Source organism: Ranitomeya imitator, chromosome 7, assembly GCF_032444005.1.
Source record: "Ranitomeya imitator isolate aRanImi1 chromosome 7, aRanImi1.pri, whole genome shotgun sequence".
NCBI classification, from domain to species: domain Eukaryota; kingdom Metazoa; phylum Chordata; class Amphibia; order Anura; family Dendrobatidae; genus Ranitomeya; species Ranitomeya imitator.
In genome coordinates, this window is record NC_091288.1 from 34,279,966 (window position 1) to 34,297,884 (window position 17,919).

At 39.9% G+C, this 17,919-nt stretch overlaps 1 protein-coding gene across 1 annotated transcript in view; it reads right to left on the minus strand.

The window, feature by feature from the left end:
* LOC138644533 (prolyl endopeptidase FAP-like) overlaps positions 1–17,919 on the minus strand; it is a 164,566-nt gene that overhangs the window by 71,114 nt on the left and 75,533 nt on the right. Inside the window, exons 6-12 of the mRNA XM_069733051.1 lie at positions 13,986–14,038; positions 13,817–13,889; positions 12,605–12,725; positions 11,545–11,699; positions 10,790–10,890; positions 9,941–10,076; positions 9,354–9,398 (exon numbers count right to left, since the gene is read on the minus strand). Coding sequence (XP_069589152.1) covers positions 9,354–9,398; positions 9,941–10,076; positions 10,790–10,890; positions 11,545–11,699; positions 12,605–12,725; positions 13,817–13,889; positions 13,986–14,038 — 684 coding nt within the window. The remainder of the gene's footprint in view (positions 1–9,353; positions 9,399–9,940; positions 10,077–10,789; positions 10,891–11,544; positions 11,700–12,604; positions 12,726–13,816; positions 13,890–13,985; positions 14,039–17,919) is intronic.

A 17,919-nucleotide genomic window follows, 5' to 3' on the forward strand; every position in this document is an offset into this window, starting at 1 on the left:
TTATTATTATTATATAACATTGATGGATAGAGGCAGAACATTATGGACCATGAACGTTTATAAAACTTATGCTCACATACCCAGAGAGGAAGATCAGTGCTGAACATACGTGCACCATGGGGTAGACATTATCTGATCACTTATCTGGACCCAATCTGGTCTCACCCTCCACTGACGACATGTAGCAGCACCCTACACTCTGAGAGATGTAAGACCCCAAAACCATAATGCATGCCGATCTGTGCCGTACAGGGCACGCGGTCATTTACTCCGAGGGTCCTGAGCTCTCGTCTCGGCACACAATGTTCTGCATACATGACATTCAATGGTAGATACATGAAAATTAATATTAATATGAAGTACTTTAATATTGATGGCCTATCCTTAGGATAAGGCATCAACGCCATATCGGTGAGGGCGCGACACCCGGTATCCCTGCCAAACAGATGTGACCAATTTCCTTATTTTACTCACCTATATAGCGCCATTGATTCCACAGCACTTTACAGACATTATCATCACTGTCCCCATTGGGGCTCACAATCTAGATTCCCTACTAGAGTATATATATAAACCGGAGGACCTCCACACAAACTAGGGGAGAACATACAAACTCTTTGCAGATGTTATCCTTGGTGGGATTTGAACCCAGGACCCCAGTGCTGCAAAGCTGCACTGCTAACCACTGAGCCACCGTGCTAACCACTGAGCCAATGTGCTAACCACTGAGCCACTGTGCTAACCACTGTACTAACCACTGAGCCACTGTGCTAACCACTGAGCCACCATGCTAACCACTGAGCCACCATGCTAACCACTGAGCCACCATGCTAACCACTGAGCCACCGTGCTAACCACTGAGCCAATGTGCTAACCACTGAGCCACTGTGCTAACCACTGTACTAACCACTGAGCCACTGTGCTAACCACTGAGCCACTGTGCTAACCACTGAGCCACCATGCTAACCACTGAGCCACCGTGCTAACCACTGAGCCAATGTGCTAACCACTGAGCCAATGTGCTAACCACTGTACTAACCACTGAGCCACTGTGCTAACCACTGAGCCACCATGCTAACCACTGAGCCACCGTGCTAACCACTGAGCCAATGTGCTAACCACTGAGCCAATGTGCTAACCACTGTACTAACCACTGAGCCACTGTGCTAACCACTGAGCCAATGTGCTAACCACTGAGCCACCGTGCTAACCACTAAGCCACCGTGATGCCACTTACATAGTGAAACGGCGCAGTTCTGTCAAATGCATAGTGGTTGTAGCTAGTTTTTATTTTCTGACGGAATTAAGAAACCTAATTAGCTAATTATTAACAGAGCAAGGTAAAATTAGACACGAAACACAGGGTGAGGCTTCCGAATTAGTTGTTGCTGTATATACATTTCCGAACGCTAGCAATTAGAAATTCATATATTAGCATATATTATGTCAGATCAAGGCAAGGAGCAATAATCTAGAATTATTCTAATAGGTCACAATTATATAGATGAGGTCTCATCTTTCCTTATTTCCAGAGGATTTTGTATTAAGCTGCAATCGTCTTTCACTTAAATAGCAAAATGAGTAAGTAAAGCACAGATGTTCATTTAGTTGATGCGCTTGCATTTGCTGTAAAAAAAAGTATCACGAGTCAAGACATTCCCAACGCCAAATGATCAATTTACTTGAACAAAGTGCATTCTAATGCTGCTATAATTAAGTTTATGTCTGTACGGCCGTTCAAACAAGTCATTAGACAAGTATTTGCAAATTGCACTAATTAGTGTAAAAATGTCCCCTTAGCACGTAGCGGTTACAAACAGACAGCAATTATCTTTGAATGACGAGTGAAAGTATGAACGGAAAACTAACAACTGGCAGAGAAGATATATAGATATAGATAAAAAAGACATACGCATCATGGCATTATAACAAACATATTAACATCAAATATGACATATATGACTAATGAACATGCATGGCTAAAGGGGTGTCCCATCTCCTACATTTATGGCATATCCATAGGCTACAGGATCAACATCTATCTTATGAATGGGGCCCATACAAATGAAAAGACTTGGTCACCCATGATGAGACCTCATTCTCAAAACAGATTGAGGTTATCTTCCATTTAAAGCATATCCTCTAATAGCAGGGCTGCTCCATGCAGTATCTTCATGCCACAACCACACCTATCCTCAAAAAAACCATCCCTTGACCTGAACGCTATGTCCAGCTATCCCCCCATTTGCTTCCAAATTCCTTGAGCAGCATGTCCATGCTGAACTTTCCTCACACTTTGCATCTAACTCTCTTTGACAGCCTACAATCTGGCTTCAGTCCCCACCATTCCACTGAGACTGCGCTGACCAAAATTACGAACAACTTACAGCCAAAGCTAACAGACAATTCTCTATACTCCTCCTTCTAGACCTGTCCTCTGCCTTCGACACAGTTGACCACTGCCTCCTACTACAGATCCTCTCTTCCTTTGGTGTCAAAGACGTTGCCCTATCTTGGATCTCCTCATACCTTACCAACCGCATATTTAGCGTTTCATACTCCCATACTACATTTTCATCTTGCCCCCTCTCTGTTGGTGTCCCTCAAGGCTCTGTCCTAGGACCCTTACTCTTCTCAATCAATACACTTGGCCTGGGATAATTCATAAAGTCCTACAGCTTCCAGTACCACCTTTATGCTGATGACACTCAGATCTACCTCTCTGGCCCAGATGTCACCTCTCTGCTCTCCAGAATCCCAGAGTGTCTGTCAGCCATATCCTCCTTTTTCTCCTCTCGCTTCCTCAAGCTCAATGTGGACAAAACTGAACTAATTATCTTTCCTCCATCGCGCACATCTTCCCTATCTGATCTATCTTTCAAAATAAATTAAATCACACTTTCCGTTGTCCTGGAAATCCGCTGCTTCGGAGTAACCCTTGACTCTGCCCTGTCCTTCAAACTGCACATCCAAGCTCTCGCAACCTCCTGTCGCCTCCAGCTCAAAAATATTTCCATAGTCCGTCCTTTCCTCAACCCTCACTCTACCAAAATGCTGGTGCATGCCCTAATCATCTCCTGCCTCGACTACTGCAACATCCTCCTCTGTGGCCTACCTTCTAACACTCTCCCACCTCTTCAGTCCATCCTTAACTCTTCTGCCCGACTAATTAATCTCTCTTCTCGCTACACTCCTGCTTCCCCTCTTTGCAAATCTCTTCACTGGCTCCCAATTTCCCAGAGTATCCAGTTTAAACTACTAACACTGACCTACAAAGCCATCCATAACTTGTCTCCTCTGTTTATTTCTGAACTAATCTCTCAATATCTTCCCTCATGTAATCTCCGGTCCTCCCAAGACCTCCTTCTCTCCTCCATGCTTATTTGCTCCTCACCAAATCACCTCCAAGACTTCTCCTGAATATCCCCCATACTCTGGAATTCTGTGCCCCAACACGTTCGGTTATCCACCACATTTGGATCCTTCAAACGGAACCTGAAAACCCACCTCAACACCATCAGAGCTACTGCAACCCCTGACCTACTGTCTCCTTCCCCATAATCCTGCAGAATGTAAGCCCACAAGAGCAGGGTCCTCTTCATGACTCAAGATAATCCAGATCGACAAACCGTGAATACATTTTTATTCACATGAAGTGCATGACAGAGGACAAAATCAGCAATACAGCAAGGTAAAATGCGACATCAACTCGTTTCAAGTCATGATTTTTTTATGATGTGGCTGTTCCAGGCTCCGAACACCATCAAGATGTCATCATGGTGAGCTGGATTTAACTTTGAGTATTCAGGAATGCACTGGTAAATGAAATTACAATGGAGGTGAACAGACCATTATTAGGGTCTTTAAGCTCTACCCCAGCTGTTTTAAGCATCACTGTCTTGGTTCCTTTATTTTAGGATGTATTGGTGTCATTTATCTCTCTACGATTCTGCACTGTCACCAGCAATACAATAGGATTCTCAGCGGGACTGAAGGAGCACGCACCGTAGCGCTACTTGTGTTCATGGTCCGGTCACCAATCAATCACAGTGCTTGGCTGATCGACTGGTCAGACAATCTGGAGATCTGGTAACCTGATCAGTCAGGGCATTTACTATGATGACTTGGCAAATTATAGTAAAGGCTAACTTCATGCATTTGGTATAGCAAAGAGTTATGTTTTTCTTCCCTGGTTTGTCACTAGAGTCTGTTTTTGGATTGCCATCAGACTGTTTAATTACCCTTAACCCCTTCATGACCGGGGGATTTTTCGTTTTTCCGTGTTCGTTTTTCGCTCCCCTCCTTCCCAGAGCCATAACTTTTTTATTTTTCCGTCAATTTGGCCATGTGAGGGCTTATTTTTTGCGGGATGAGTTGTACTTTTGAACGACATCATTGGTTTTAGCATGTCGTGTACTAGAAAACGGGAAAAAAATTCCAAGTGCGGTGAAATTGCAAAAAAAGTGCAATCCCACATTGGTTTTTTGTTTGGCTTTTTTGCTAGGTTCACTAAATGCTAACAATGACCTGCCATTATGATTCTCCAGGTCATTACGAGTTCATAGACACCAAACATGACTAGGTTATTTTTTATCTAAGTGGTGAAAAAAAATTCCAAACTTTGCTAAAAAAAAAAAAAAAAAAAAATTGCGCCATTTTCCGATACTCGTAGCGTCTCCATTTTTCATCATCTGGGGTCGGTTGAGGGCTTATTTTTTGCGTGCCGAGATGACGTTTTTAATGATAGCATTTCGGTGCAGATACGTTCTTTTGATCGCCCGTTATTGCATTTTAATGCAATGTCGCGGCGACCAAAAAAACGTAATTCTGGCATTTCGAGTTTTTTTCCCGCTATGCTGTTTAGCGATCAGGTTAATACTTTTTTTTATTTGATAGATCGGGCGATTCTGAGCGCGGCGATACCAAATATGCGTAGATTTGATATTTTTTTTATTGATTTATTTTGATTGGGGCGAAAGGGGGGTGATTTAAACTTTTATGTTTTTTTTATTTTTTTCACATTTTTTTAAACTTTTTTTTTTAACTTTTGCCATGCTTCAATAGCCTCCATGGGAGGCTAGAAGCAGGCACAACCCGATCGGCTCTGCTACATAGCAGCGATCTGCTGATCGCTGCTATGTAGCAGAATTGCACGTGTGCTGTGAGCGCCGACCACAGGGTGGCGCTCACAGCGACGGGCAATCAGTAACCATAGAGGTCTCAAAGACCTCTATGGTTACCATTCACAAGCATCGCCGACCCCCGATCATGTGACGGGGGTCGGCGATGACGTCATTTCCGGCCGCCCGGCCGGAAGCGGTAGTTAAATGCCGCTGTCTGCGTTTGACAGCGGCATTTAACTAGTTAATAGGTGCGGGCAGATCGCGATTCTGCCCGCGCCTATTACGGGCACATGTCAGCTGTTCAAAACAGCTGACATGTCCCGGCTTTGGTGCGGGCTCACCGCGGAGCCCTGCATCAAAGCAGGGGAGCCGGCATCGGACGGTATAGTACGTCCGATGCCGGTAAGGGGTTAATGATCACTGGACTGTTCATATCTACTTATTCTCCTGCTTGCCATTCTGGTCTTGCTGTGCATCTCCTAGTTTATGCTGCATGGTTTTCCCTCACCACAATCTGCCTCCTCCCTTGGTGTGACACAGTTTTGCATAATCTCCGCACTCCATTTATTGCCTGCTCATGACCACAATTTGCCAACAAGGTGTCAATGACCGGTTTGTGATTTCTCTAGGATTTCTGACATGGTGATTCCTTGCAACAAAGGTCATATTGCTGTCACCTCCCGATCCATAGGTGAACAGAGTCGAATAATCCCTTAAAATGTGAAGACCTGAGACCTATGGCTTCCTTGCACAGTTTATCAATCACCAAGCAAATTATAGTCATTTCTCCATCATAATAGTTGTCCCCTTTACCCCTCAATTTTATACAATGGTTATGCAAAAAAAAAAGCAGTACATTAAAGGGTGTCTCCAGGAATTTACAAAAAAAATGCACCTAAGCACTAACAGGCAGGTAATTACAACTTACCTGCCTGTTGTGCACGATGACGTTCTTCCCCAACACAGAGTAGTCACAGACCGCTCCTGCTGAGGATACAGTTCCCTCTACTGGCGTGACTGGAAGGGACTTCGAGGACATTCTGATTGACGGTCAGCTCCCACAGCTAAGCAGCAGGGATCTGGCTGTCAATCAGAATGACATCGGATGTCCCGCCCCATCGATAGAGTGGACCGGAAAAGAAGTCTCCGCTCTGTAGACGTGACATCAACAGAGGCTTTTGAATCCCCGGAAGGAGCGGTCTGTACCGGGGAAGAACTGTGCCATGCAGAACAGGCAGGTAATTAGCAACTATCTGCCTGTTAGGGTTAGATATATTTTTTCTAAAGTCCCAGATACAGTGCCTTGCGAAAGTATTCGGCCCCCTGAGACTTTTCAACCTTTTTACCCACATATCATGCTTCAAACATAAAGATACCAAATGTAAATTTTTTGTTAAGAATCAACAACAAGTGGAACAAAATTGTGAAGTTGAATGAAATTTATTGGTTATTTTAAATTTTTGTGGAAATTCAAAAACTGAAAAGTGGGGCGTGCAATATTATTCGGCCCCTTTACTTTCAGTGCAGCAAACTCACTCCAGAAGTTCATTGTGGATCTCTGAATGATCCAATGTTGTCCTAAATGCCTAATGATGATAAATATAATTCACCTGTGTGTAATCAAGTCTCCGTATAAATGCGCCTGCTCTGTGATAGTCTCAGGGTTCTGTTTGAAGCACAGAGAGCATCATGAACACCCAGGAACACAGCAGGCAGGTCCGTGATACTGTGGTGGAGAAGTTTAAAGCCGGATTTGGATACAAAATGATTTCCAAAACTTTCCCAAGGAGCACTGTGCAAGCGATCATATTGAAATGGAAGGAGTATCAGACCACTGCAAATCTACCAAGACCCGGACAGTCCCTCTAAACTTTCATCTCAAACAAGGATCGATGTGAATACTTTTCTGCCCACTGATGACAAAAGTATTCTAGGAGTGATACCTTTATTGGCTAACCAGAAAATAATATGTTTGCAAGCTTTCAGAGCACAGTGGCTCCTTCTTCAGGCAAGATTACAAATAGATTAATAAGAAACAAGCACAACATTTAGAGAATACTACAGCAGGACATTTGTTCAGGGGGGTGGGAAAGTAAACCATGACCTTATAGTTCTGATTTGTGTTTGGTACACAGACTATACTTGTTGGTAATATGTGCCAGTCACTGATGGTGATGAGAGGACACTTCTGACAAGCAGATTCCTTAAGTTAGGGGGCTGTTTATAGGAGAGAAGTGGTAGTTCTGGGAATATGTCTTTCAATTTGTGATCTCTATGGAATATGAGTTGAAGATGAGCACCAATTTTCCTTAGGATGATCATGTGGGGGTTGTATGTGACAATACAATTTGTTATTGTACATCATCTCAAACAAGGAGAAGACTGATCAGAGATGCAGCCAAGAGGCCCATGATCACTCTAGAGGAAATGCAGAGATCTACAGCTGAGGTGGGACAGTCTGTCCATAGAACAACAATCAGTCGTACACTGCACAAATCTGGCCTTTATGGAAGAGTGGCAAGAAGAAAGTAATTTCTCAAAGATATCCATAAAAAGTGTCATATAAAGTTTGCAACAAGCTACCTGGGAGACACACCAAACATGTGGAAGAAGGTGCTCTGGTCAGATGAAACCAAAATCAAACTTTTTGGCAACAATGCCAAATGATATGTTTGGCGTAAAGGCAACACAGCTCATCACCCTGAACACACCATCCCCACTGTCAAACATGGTGGTGGCAGCATCATGGTTTGGGCCTGCTTTTCTTCAGCAGGGACAGGGAAGATGGTTAAAATTGATGGGAAGATGGATGACACCAAATACAGGACCATTCTTGAAGAAAACCTGTTGGAGTCTGCAAAAGACCTGAGACTGGGACGGAGATTTGTCTTCCAACAAGACAATGATCCCAAACATAAAGCAAAATCTACAATGGAATGGTTCACAAATAAACGTATCCAGGTGTTAGAATAGCCGAGTCAGAGTCCAGACCTCAATCCAATCGAGAATCTGTGGAAAGAGCTGAAACCTGCTGTTCACAAATGGTCTCCATCAAACCTCACTGAGCTCAAGCTGTTTGCCAAGGAAGAATGGGCAAGAATTTCAGTCTCTCGATGTACAAAACTGATAGAGACATACCCCAAGCGACTTGCAGCTGTAATCGCAGCAAAAGGTGGTGCAACAAAGTATTAAGTTAAAGGGGCCAAATAATATTGCACGCCCCACTTTTCAGTTTTTGATTTTCCACAAAAATTTAAAATAACCAATAAATTTTGTTCAGCCTTACAATTGTGTTCCACTTGTTGTTGATTCTTCGCCAAAAAGTTACATTTGGTATCTTTATGTTTGAACCATGATGATATGTGGGAAAAGGTTGAAAAGTTCCAGGGGGCCGAATACTTTCGCAAGGCCCTGTATACCCTTTAAGAATTAAAAAAAAAAAAGGTCCTTTTCTAATTTTGTATACACTGCTAAACCATGACTGGCAGTAGAGATTTGAACATACCACTGGGCAACCGGCTGCGGGTATTTGTTGCCGGTGGCAAAGTTCTTCCTAGTTAACATTTATCTTAATGCTTTTATATACAAGTTGTGGTGGACTCCACAAGGGACAAGGTCTGGGCCTGGTTTGGGGTTTTAGATAAGGAAATTGTATTTTACTTGCACTTATCTATAAATATTGGTCATAGCGTTGATTAAAGCTCCACTCCAGCATGTTTTTTTAATTTTATTTCACAGCATAAGTGGTATCAAAAATGCACTCATAATTCCCTGTTCCTACTATTATACTTACCAGCCACCGTCTTCTGCTCTTCTTGGCGCCACTCTGGGCCTGATCCGCCATCTTGTGATCACAGCTTATGACAGTGCGGAAGTCAGGGATAACAATCACAAGCTCCCAAGGTAAGTCTTTGAAAACCTCGTTCTGGCCTTGTTCTTGCTGTCATAGACTTACATTGACATGCGACCTCTGGCTCGCCCAGCAAACACTTAGAGTGATCCCACAGGTAACAACCAACAGAAGACGCCTGAAGCCGCAAATTATACTATTTATATTAGAGATACCATTCTAGAAGTGTAATTAAAAAATAAAAAAAACGCTGTAGTGGTGCGAAAAAAAACTAGTTTTCTCAATTGATTCATAAAGTTATTGGCACTTGTTACAGAACACACCTGTATAGGGTATATATATATATATATATATACTGTAAAGATATTAAAGATACATACCACGCCAATCCATCCCGTCTTGCTTGCTTCAACATGTTGATAATTCTTAGGAGACATCAAGAAAAAAATTAGTACTGCAGTGAAGGAATACATAAACTATCGGTAGATATTTTAGTGTATTCTGTTGGTTAATGTAAATAGGCATGAGAAAGAAATAAATAAAAAAGAAATAAAGAAAGTAAGAAAAAGAAAGAAAGAAAGATGGAAGGAAAGAAAGAAAGAGATGAAAGGAAAGAAAGAAAGAAAGAAAGAAAGAAAGAAAGAAAGAAGGAAAGAAAGGAAAGAAAGAAAGAGAGATGAAAGGAAGGAAGGAAAGAAAAAAAGAAAGATGGAATTATAGTTTAGTTCATATATACATACATACACACATATATTTATTTAGATTTATGTGCTCATATAAAAGGAAAAAAAAGACAACAGAAGAGATTATTAAGACAGAGTCCAGACCACAGAGATACTGTATATATGGTATATGAAATAAAAAATGGCAGCACTCCCATTTTGAAAGGGTGAATAAATGGTATTTATTCAAAACTCATTGCCATTTTTATTAGATAGATAAATAGATAGTTAATATCACCATGTACCTTTGGACAAATCCATTTATTTGAGCCTCGCTCATAGTCACATATTGATATAACTGATATGTTCTGTATTCTTGTCACCCACTGTACACCGAGTCTCTCATCCAATATCCACGTCACCCAGCTGAAGCAGTATTCACTGTAGATGAAGCATATATATGTATGTTAATATATATATTGTCAGCCTGCAATAGTCTGTAATAAAGATAGATAGATAATTAGATAGAATAGATAATAGATAGATAGATAGATAATAGACAGTAGATAGATAGATAGATAATAGACAGATAGATATATACATAAATAGATAATACATAGATAGATAATATATAACAGATAGATAATAGATGATAGATAGATAGATAATAAACAGATAGATATATAGATAATAGATAGATAGATAATATATAATAGATAGCTAGATAGATAGATAATATATAATAGATAGATAATAGATGATATATAGATAGATAATAGACAGTAGATAGATAGATAGATAGATAGATGATAGATAGTAGATAGATGATAGATAGATAGATAGATAGATAGATAGATAGTAGATAGATAATATATAATAGATAGATAATAGATGATATATAGATAGATAATAGACAGTAGATACATAGATAGATAGATGATAGATAGATAATAGTATATAGATAGATAGATAATAGTATATAGATAGATAGATAACGGATAGATAGATAGACAGATAGATATATAGATAAGTAGATAATAGATAGATAATAGATAGATATTAGATAGATAGATAGATAGATAGATAGATAGATAGATAGATAGATAGATAGATAGATAGATAGATAGATAGATAGATAGTTTTTTTCTGATTACCTTGAAGAAATGAGTGAAGGTACAGGCACTTGCATTTTGGTATATGATGGATCATCAACCCTTACAATGAACACTTTGACTTCTGGATTTTTCGCTCCTGCCTGTTATTGATAGAGATATAGATTTTTATTCCAGCCTTATGTACATTTCTGCTTTCTGTATAATATATTCTTTCTAGTAGCTGAGTTAATATACGCAACCTTTCCCCACCTGTTTCAATAAAACACTGAAAAACTGCAGCTGCATCTCCCTCCTCGTCTTCAATTTACTTTCTTACGGCACTCATATAGTTTAGAAAAGAAATCAGGTAAAAGTAATTTCTGTGTTGTGGAGTTGAGAAGCTGCTATAGGTGTCTAGTAATGGCGTACGCCACTCTCCCCATTGAGAACATGTGGATGAACAGTTCAGCAGAAAGTGCATGTGTATCTGAGGACGACGACATATATCATTTGTCAGATATTGGTGGTGCATTGCCAGCTTTATCCTTGGCAGATTTAGTTGGGAAACTTTTGAGGTTTCTGAATAATTAGAGAGGAAAAATTGCTTTACGAACGTTATCAGATGAGATCTTAATCAATAGTTCTATTACTAACACGATCCACTGTGTACCTGCACTAATTATTCATTTTTACCATTGTACTAGAATTTCTAAAGTCATGCACTGGGAAAATCGATTAGAAGTTAAAATTCACTTTATTATATTGTATATCGCAGATCTCAAAAATAATGCTCTTCGTATATACAGATTAGTTACCTTTGGATAGGGTATTTTGACAGTTTTTGGATATTGGTCTTCACCATAGAGAGAATATTCTATTAGAGGGACGTCGTTATCATTAAACTGGACAAAAGCAATAAACTTGCTATTTGGAGACCACCAGATAGCGTACTTCGAACCCAGCATTTCCTCTAAAATAAAGAAAATAGGATAAAAGGGGTGAACACCTATCGCAAAATGCTAATTGTATAATTGCCGACGTCTGACGATTAGGACCCCCACTGATTTTGAGAATAGAGGAGCCTCTTTTTGAGTGGGCAGTAGTATATGTGTGTGATGATCGCCACTTCTCCATCAAACACTTGTATGGGACTTATGGACCAGGATTGACAATCATTAAAAAATTCCAGGGCAGTACATAAAAAGAAGGCTTTTTTCCCCCCATCCATTAAAAAAATATAAAGCGTCAGTGATTTTTTTGAAACTGAAGAAACTTTTACAGATTATTATGACTGTAAATATCATGATTTTGCAATTTACAACGAATGCAGCTGATGTCTTCATATCGCAATTAGGCTCCGTAGACATTTATGGTCATAATGATTTATTACGGTTTCCCAATGTGTTCATCAAAAATATTGTATGTCCGTGATTTTTTGATACGCTGTCCAGAAGAAATGAAAAGTCAAGTTGGCAATCATGTCATGGACTCCAGCTAGAAGCAGGAAAAACAACAGAATGGAGAAATGACCTATGCACCCTTCTCATTAGTGGTCTCAGATAATGAAACGATTTTACCACTAAATAGATCCCGATATCGCCGGGATCAGCCGACAGCCCAATGTCTACGGGGATCTTCCGGCTCTCCCCAGACAGATGATGTCGAGGGAGAGAAGGAATGGGCTGTTAGATTTCCAAGGACCAAACCTCCAGGAGATAAGTTACCGGCAGAGGAGTCAGGCCTTCATAGAGAACAAAGGAGAGCTTGATCAAATTCCTGTGTATGGGGGAGTCGGGAGAGAATGCTAACCAATATGTAAATCCTATCCAAATCAGGCTCCTATCAAGAAGAAAATAGATACCGTACATGACTTACCTTCATAGACCCAATCTGGAATTCCATTAAATATTTCATTTTCTTTCCCATCATTGGTTAATTGACTGGATGATTGTCCGGGTTCATGTCTTAAATAAATATTATTATCCAGAACATACACCTAAAAATAATTAAAAAAAGAAAATATAGATACTTTTTTTTTTAAATTATTCTGCAACAGAATAAAAAAAAATTAACCCCTTTCCGACATCGGGCGTAATAGTACACTGATGTCAGGCTCCCTCTCCGACACTGAGCCCGCACCTTTCCGGGCACATGACAGCTGATATATAGAGCTGACATGTGCTCACAACAGCCGCGGGTGGAATCGAGATCCACCAGCGGCTGTTAACTAGTGACAGCGGCATTTAACTCATGCTTCTGGCAAGCATGCTGGAAATCCCGCCCTTCGGTGACCCCGTCACATGATAGCGGGTCACCGATGGGTTGGCATTACAACCAGAGGTCTCCAGCAGACCTCTATGGTTGTTATTGCCAGATTGCTATGATCACCGCCCGGTGGTCGGCGCTGATAGCAAGTGAGCATTTCTGCTACATACAGGCGAGCTGATCATTGTCTGTGTGTAGTAGAGCCGATCGGACAAGTGCAGATTCTAGTCTTTCATGGAGACTATTGAAGCATGCAAAAAGTAAAAAAAAACGTTTTTAAAAATATTTAAAAAATATAAAAGTTCAAATCACCCCCTTTCCCCCCATTCAAAATAAAATAATTAAAAAAATCAAACATACACATGTTTGGTTTCGCCGCATTCAGAATCATCCGAACTATCAATATAAAAAAAGAATTAATCCAACCGCTAAGCGGTGTAACCAGAAAAAAAAGTCAAAACGCTAGAATTACTGTTTTTGGTAGCCGCAAAATTGCATTAAAATGCAATAAAGGGCGATCAAAAAATCGTATCTGCAACAAAATGGTATTATTGAAAACATCAGCTCGGCACACAAAAAATAAGCCATCGCCCAACCCGAGATCACGGAAAATGGAGATGCTACACGTATCGAAAAATGGCCCTTTTTTTTTCTTTCAACAAATTTTGGAATTTATTATTTTAGCACCATTTATTCCACGGCGCTTTATATGTGAAAACAGGGAAAAGTAATAAAAAACAACTACGATACTCTTAAACAATACAAGTCACCAACTGGTACAGGATACATTTTCATTTTATCCCACTTTAAAATTCGACTTACCAATTTGTGGCCAACTGGTGACCAAGATATGTGCTGAATGTTATGAGGTAGTTCATTTGCTTTTATAAATACTCTGTAAAATAGATACAAAAAAATGGTATCACTGACAGATATATATATACAATGTATTATGAAATATTTCCAGTAAAAAAATAAAATCAATACTGACCCATTCTCTATATCGTAAATGTTGTATGTTGCTGTGTAAGAGTATCTCCATTGCTGAAAAGACATTAGAAGGAAACATGATTATTATTATTATCATTATTATTTCAATGACAATTTATTTCCAGAATATAAAGAGAAAAATCATATATATTTGTGTATTTTACTAAAATCATTAATTAGTTTTGATTTTAGATCTTACTGTGAGATCAAAGCCAAATAAAACAGACAATTCCACTGAAATAGGAATTTTACAAATTTGTAAAATCTAGTTTGCTCAATATATGGTTTGAAGGAGTTGTCCACAAGTTTGATATTGATGATCTATCCGTGAGATAGATCACCAGTATAAGATCGGTGGGGATCTGACAATCAGCAGCCCCACCGATCAGCTGTAATCAGCTCTATCAGTGACCAGATATAAACCGTGTAGGGAGCAGAACAGCACAGCCTCGTACTGTTTAATAACTCAACTCCTAAGCAATTGACCGGCCCCCCACCGATCTATCCTAATGGTAGGTCATCAATATAAAACATTAAACACCTTCTTTAAACCTAGAGCTAAAATTAATTTTTACATTAGACAGGGATGATCTCCCACCCCTTCCCCTCCACAAAAGTCAGATACCTGGGAGGAGATCTCAAAAGGGTTGTCTCATGAAGAGGACCTATGTTAGGTCATACAGATATCAAAGAGAGGGTGTACTTTTTTGGACAACCTTCTTTGAGCCAGAATGGAGAGCTTCTCTATGTGAAGTATTCTGGAGGAATCAAGCTACAAATACTGTTCTAAATGATAAAAAAAACAAAAAAAATTGTAATAAAAAAAAATACAGCTAACCGCAGTAGAATCCAAGAAGTTCGTGTTAGCAACAAACGAGCAGTATCAAAGAGGGAAAGGTATCCAGCAACAGATCCATCAGTAAATAATTATTTAAAAACAAAAATCTTAGTTAAAATTATGGTAAAAAAACATTAGTTTAGAAAAAAGGCAACTAAAGGTACCGTCACACTAGACGATATCACTAGCGATCCGTGACGTTGCAGCGTCCTCGCTAGCGATATCGTCCAGTGTGACAGGCAGCAGCGATCAGGCCCCTGCTGTGATATCGCTGGCCGGGGAAGAAAGTCCAGAACTTTGTTTCGTCGCTGGATCTCCCGCTGACATCGCTGAATCGGCGTGTGTGACACCGATTCAGCGATGTCTTCGCTGGTAACCAGGGTAAACATCGGGTTACTAAGCGCAGGGCCGCGCTTAGTAACCCGATGTTTACCCTGGTTACCATCGTTAAAGTAAAAAAAACAACCACTACATACTTACCTACCGCTGTCTGTCCCTCGGCGCTCTGCTTCTCTGCTCTGGCTGTGAGCACAGCGGCCGGAAAGCAGAGCGGTGACGTCACCGCTCTGCTTTCCGGCTGCCCGGCGCTCACAGCCAGAGCAGAGAAGCACAGAAGCGGCCCTGCGCTTAGTAACCCGATGTTTACCCTGGTTACTGGGGACCTCGGGATCATTGGTCGCTGGAGAGCTGTCTGTGTGACAGCTCTCCAGCGACCAAACAGCGACGCTGCAGCGATCCGGATCGTTTTCGGTATCGCTGCAGCGTTGCTTAGTGTGACGGTACCTTAACTCATGGCCTTACGCGTTTCAAACCAATTGGTTCTTAATCTTAGCTCAGAGTGTGAACTATGATTAAGAACCAGTCGGTTTAAAACGCGCAAGACCATGAGTTTCCCGGGTTACTTGCCTTTTTTTTAAACTAATGTTTTTTTACCATAATTTTAACCATGTTCTACATTAAAGATTTTTGTTTTTAAATAATTATTCACCAATAGATCTGTTGCTGGATACCTTTCCCTCTTTGTTCTAAATTATGACTCAACTCTGTGTGCTTGCGCTATGTTTTATACAAAGTCAACCATAATTTTGGCAAAATTTTGATTGGTAATACACTTGTAGCAATGCTCATTAATTTTTAACTTATCTCAGCATGTCTGTATAAAATAGCTGTACATGTGAAGGAGTAATCCAACCATAGATGATCTTTAGACCTGTAAAACTGCATTGATGTAGCCACATTTAAGTGTCCGTATTACACTGGCTACAGCCAGGCTTTTGGAAGTTAGGCTAGACTAAATATTAACCACTATAGAAGCCTATAATGACCAGGGTTGAGTTAATTTGAGCAGTTGGAGATTAAGTGATTGATACATGATCACGTTAATGGAGTCCGTGAGTTTGGACTACTTACAAAATTTGGGAAATATAGGCTGTGGCGCTCTAAAGAAACACTTACTCTCTTCTCTTTTGTGAGTTTTTGGTTCTTGGAAATCTTTAACAGAACATTCTAAAGTTGGCCACACACACTGGATAAAAGTTGTAAGTATGGAAAATTTTGGCAGGATTGGATGATGATCTAATGGACATGTGAGTCTCCTGACTCTTCAGTAATGTCAGATGTTAGAGGGGGAAAAGAACAAAAGATTTTGACATTGCTACTGAAGATAAGGGTTTTGGCCTCAACTTCCATCATTTCCCAACTTAAAAATAAAACATGTAGTCATCAAAAATGGTGAAACTGGAAGAATTCTGAAAAGCTTTGGTTAATTTCCCACCTGGTTGGCTTAGCGTTACATTGTATTTGTCACATGAATTGTTTGTTATATTACTCTTAGCCCTGGCATCTGTACAAGTGGTTTTCTAATAACGACACACTTAAATGACATTAGCAGAGAACATCTTTGGCTAAACATCTTAAATCGACTCCACCTAAACTGAGCTTAAAGAGACTCCATTGTGGGCCAGAGGTTACTCCTCTCATAAAATGCATTACAGACCTATTTGAGACACATTGTGATGAGCTCATGCTACCTTTTTCTACTTTTATGTGGAATTATTTTGTTTTATTTCTCAGAGCAACATACAATCGTGAGAAAAACTAAGTACTCCTCTAAATTCTATGGTTTTACATATTAGGATATAATTTTAAAAAATTCTGGTCCTAGACTGCCTTAAACTTCAGAAAAAACACCCTCAGATGAACAAAAAACACATGACAAATTACACTATGTCACTATTTATTTAACTAAAACTAAGCCAAAAATGCAAAATTAATGTATGAAAAATGAAGATATAGGAAAGAAATATATCTTGGTACCGTGTTAGCCAGTATATAGAAAAATATTTAGAATTGAGAGTCCTCAGTGGTTGATACCTTTTAATGGCTAACTGAAAATATGGTAGCAAATTGCAAGCTTTCGAGACTACACAGGCCTCATGTCACCTGTCTTACCCATGGTTTTTCCCCTTTTTTTCCATGCCATGTTGTGCATAAATATGTGATTCTTCAGAATTTGTTTTAGTCTTTGCCTGATGAAGAGGCCTGTGTAGTCTCGAGAGCTTGCAATTTGTTACCATCTTTTCAGTTAGCCATTAAAAGGTATCAACCACTGAGGACTCTCAATTCTAAATATTTTTGAAAAATGAAGTACATCCTTACTGTTTCCATAGAAATTAAGATGGTAAGTAGCAGTCAGGAGCTGCTAGTCAAATGCCCTTGAGTAATTGCTCATCAGCAAGTATGATCATCTCAATGAAAGCAGAAATTTTGACAGTTTCCTGATCAGGTGCATTCAGCCATGTATTAAAACAATGCCATGCAGGAAAGACATCATGATTCTATGTGTGAAAAAGACTTGGGTATACTAACAGATCACAGACCGCACATAAGTCAACAGTGTGATGCAGCAGGAAACAACCAAACACAATTCTAGGATGTACTAAGGGAAGCATAGAGTCTAGAAATGATTATCCCCCTCTACTCCTCCTTAGTGACTCCTCATCTGGAATATTCGGTCCCATTCTGGGCGCCATATTTTTAAAACGTTATTGAAAAACTGCAGCAAGTTCAGATAAGAGTTACCACGATGGTGTCCACA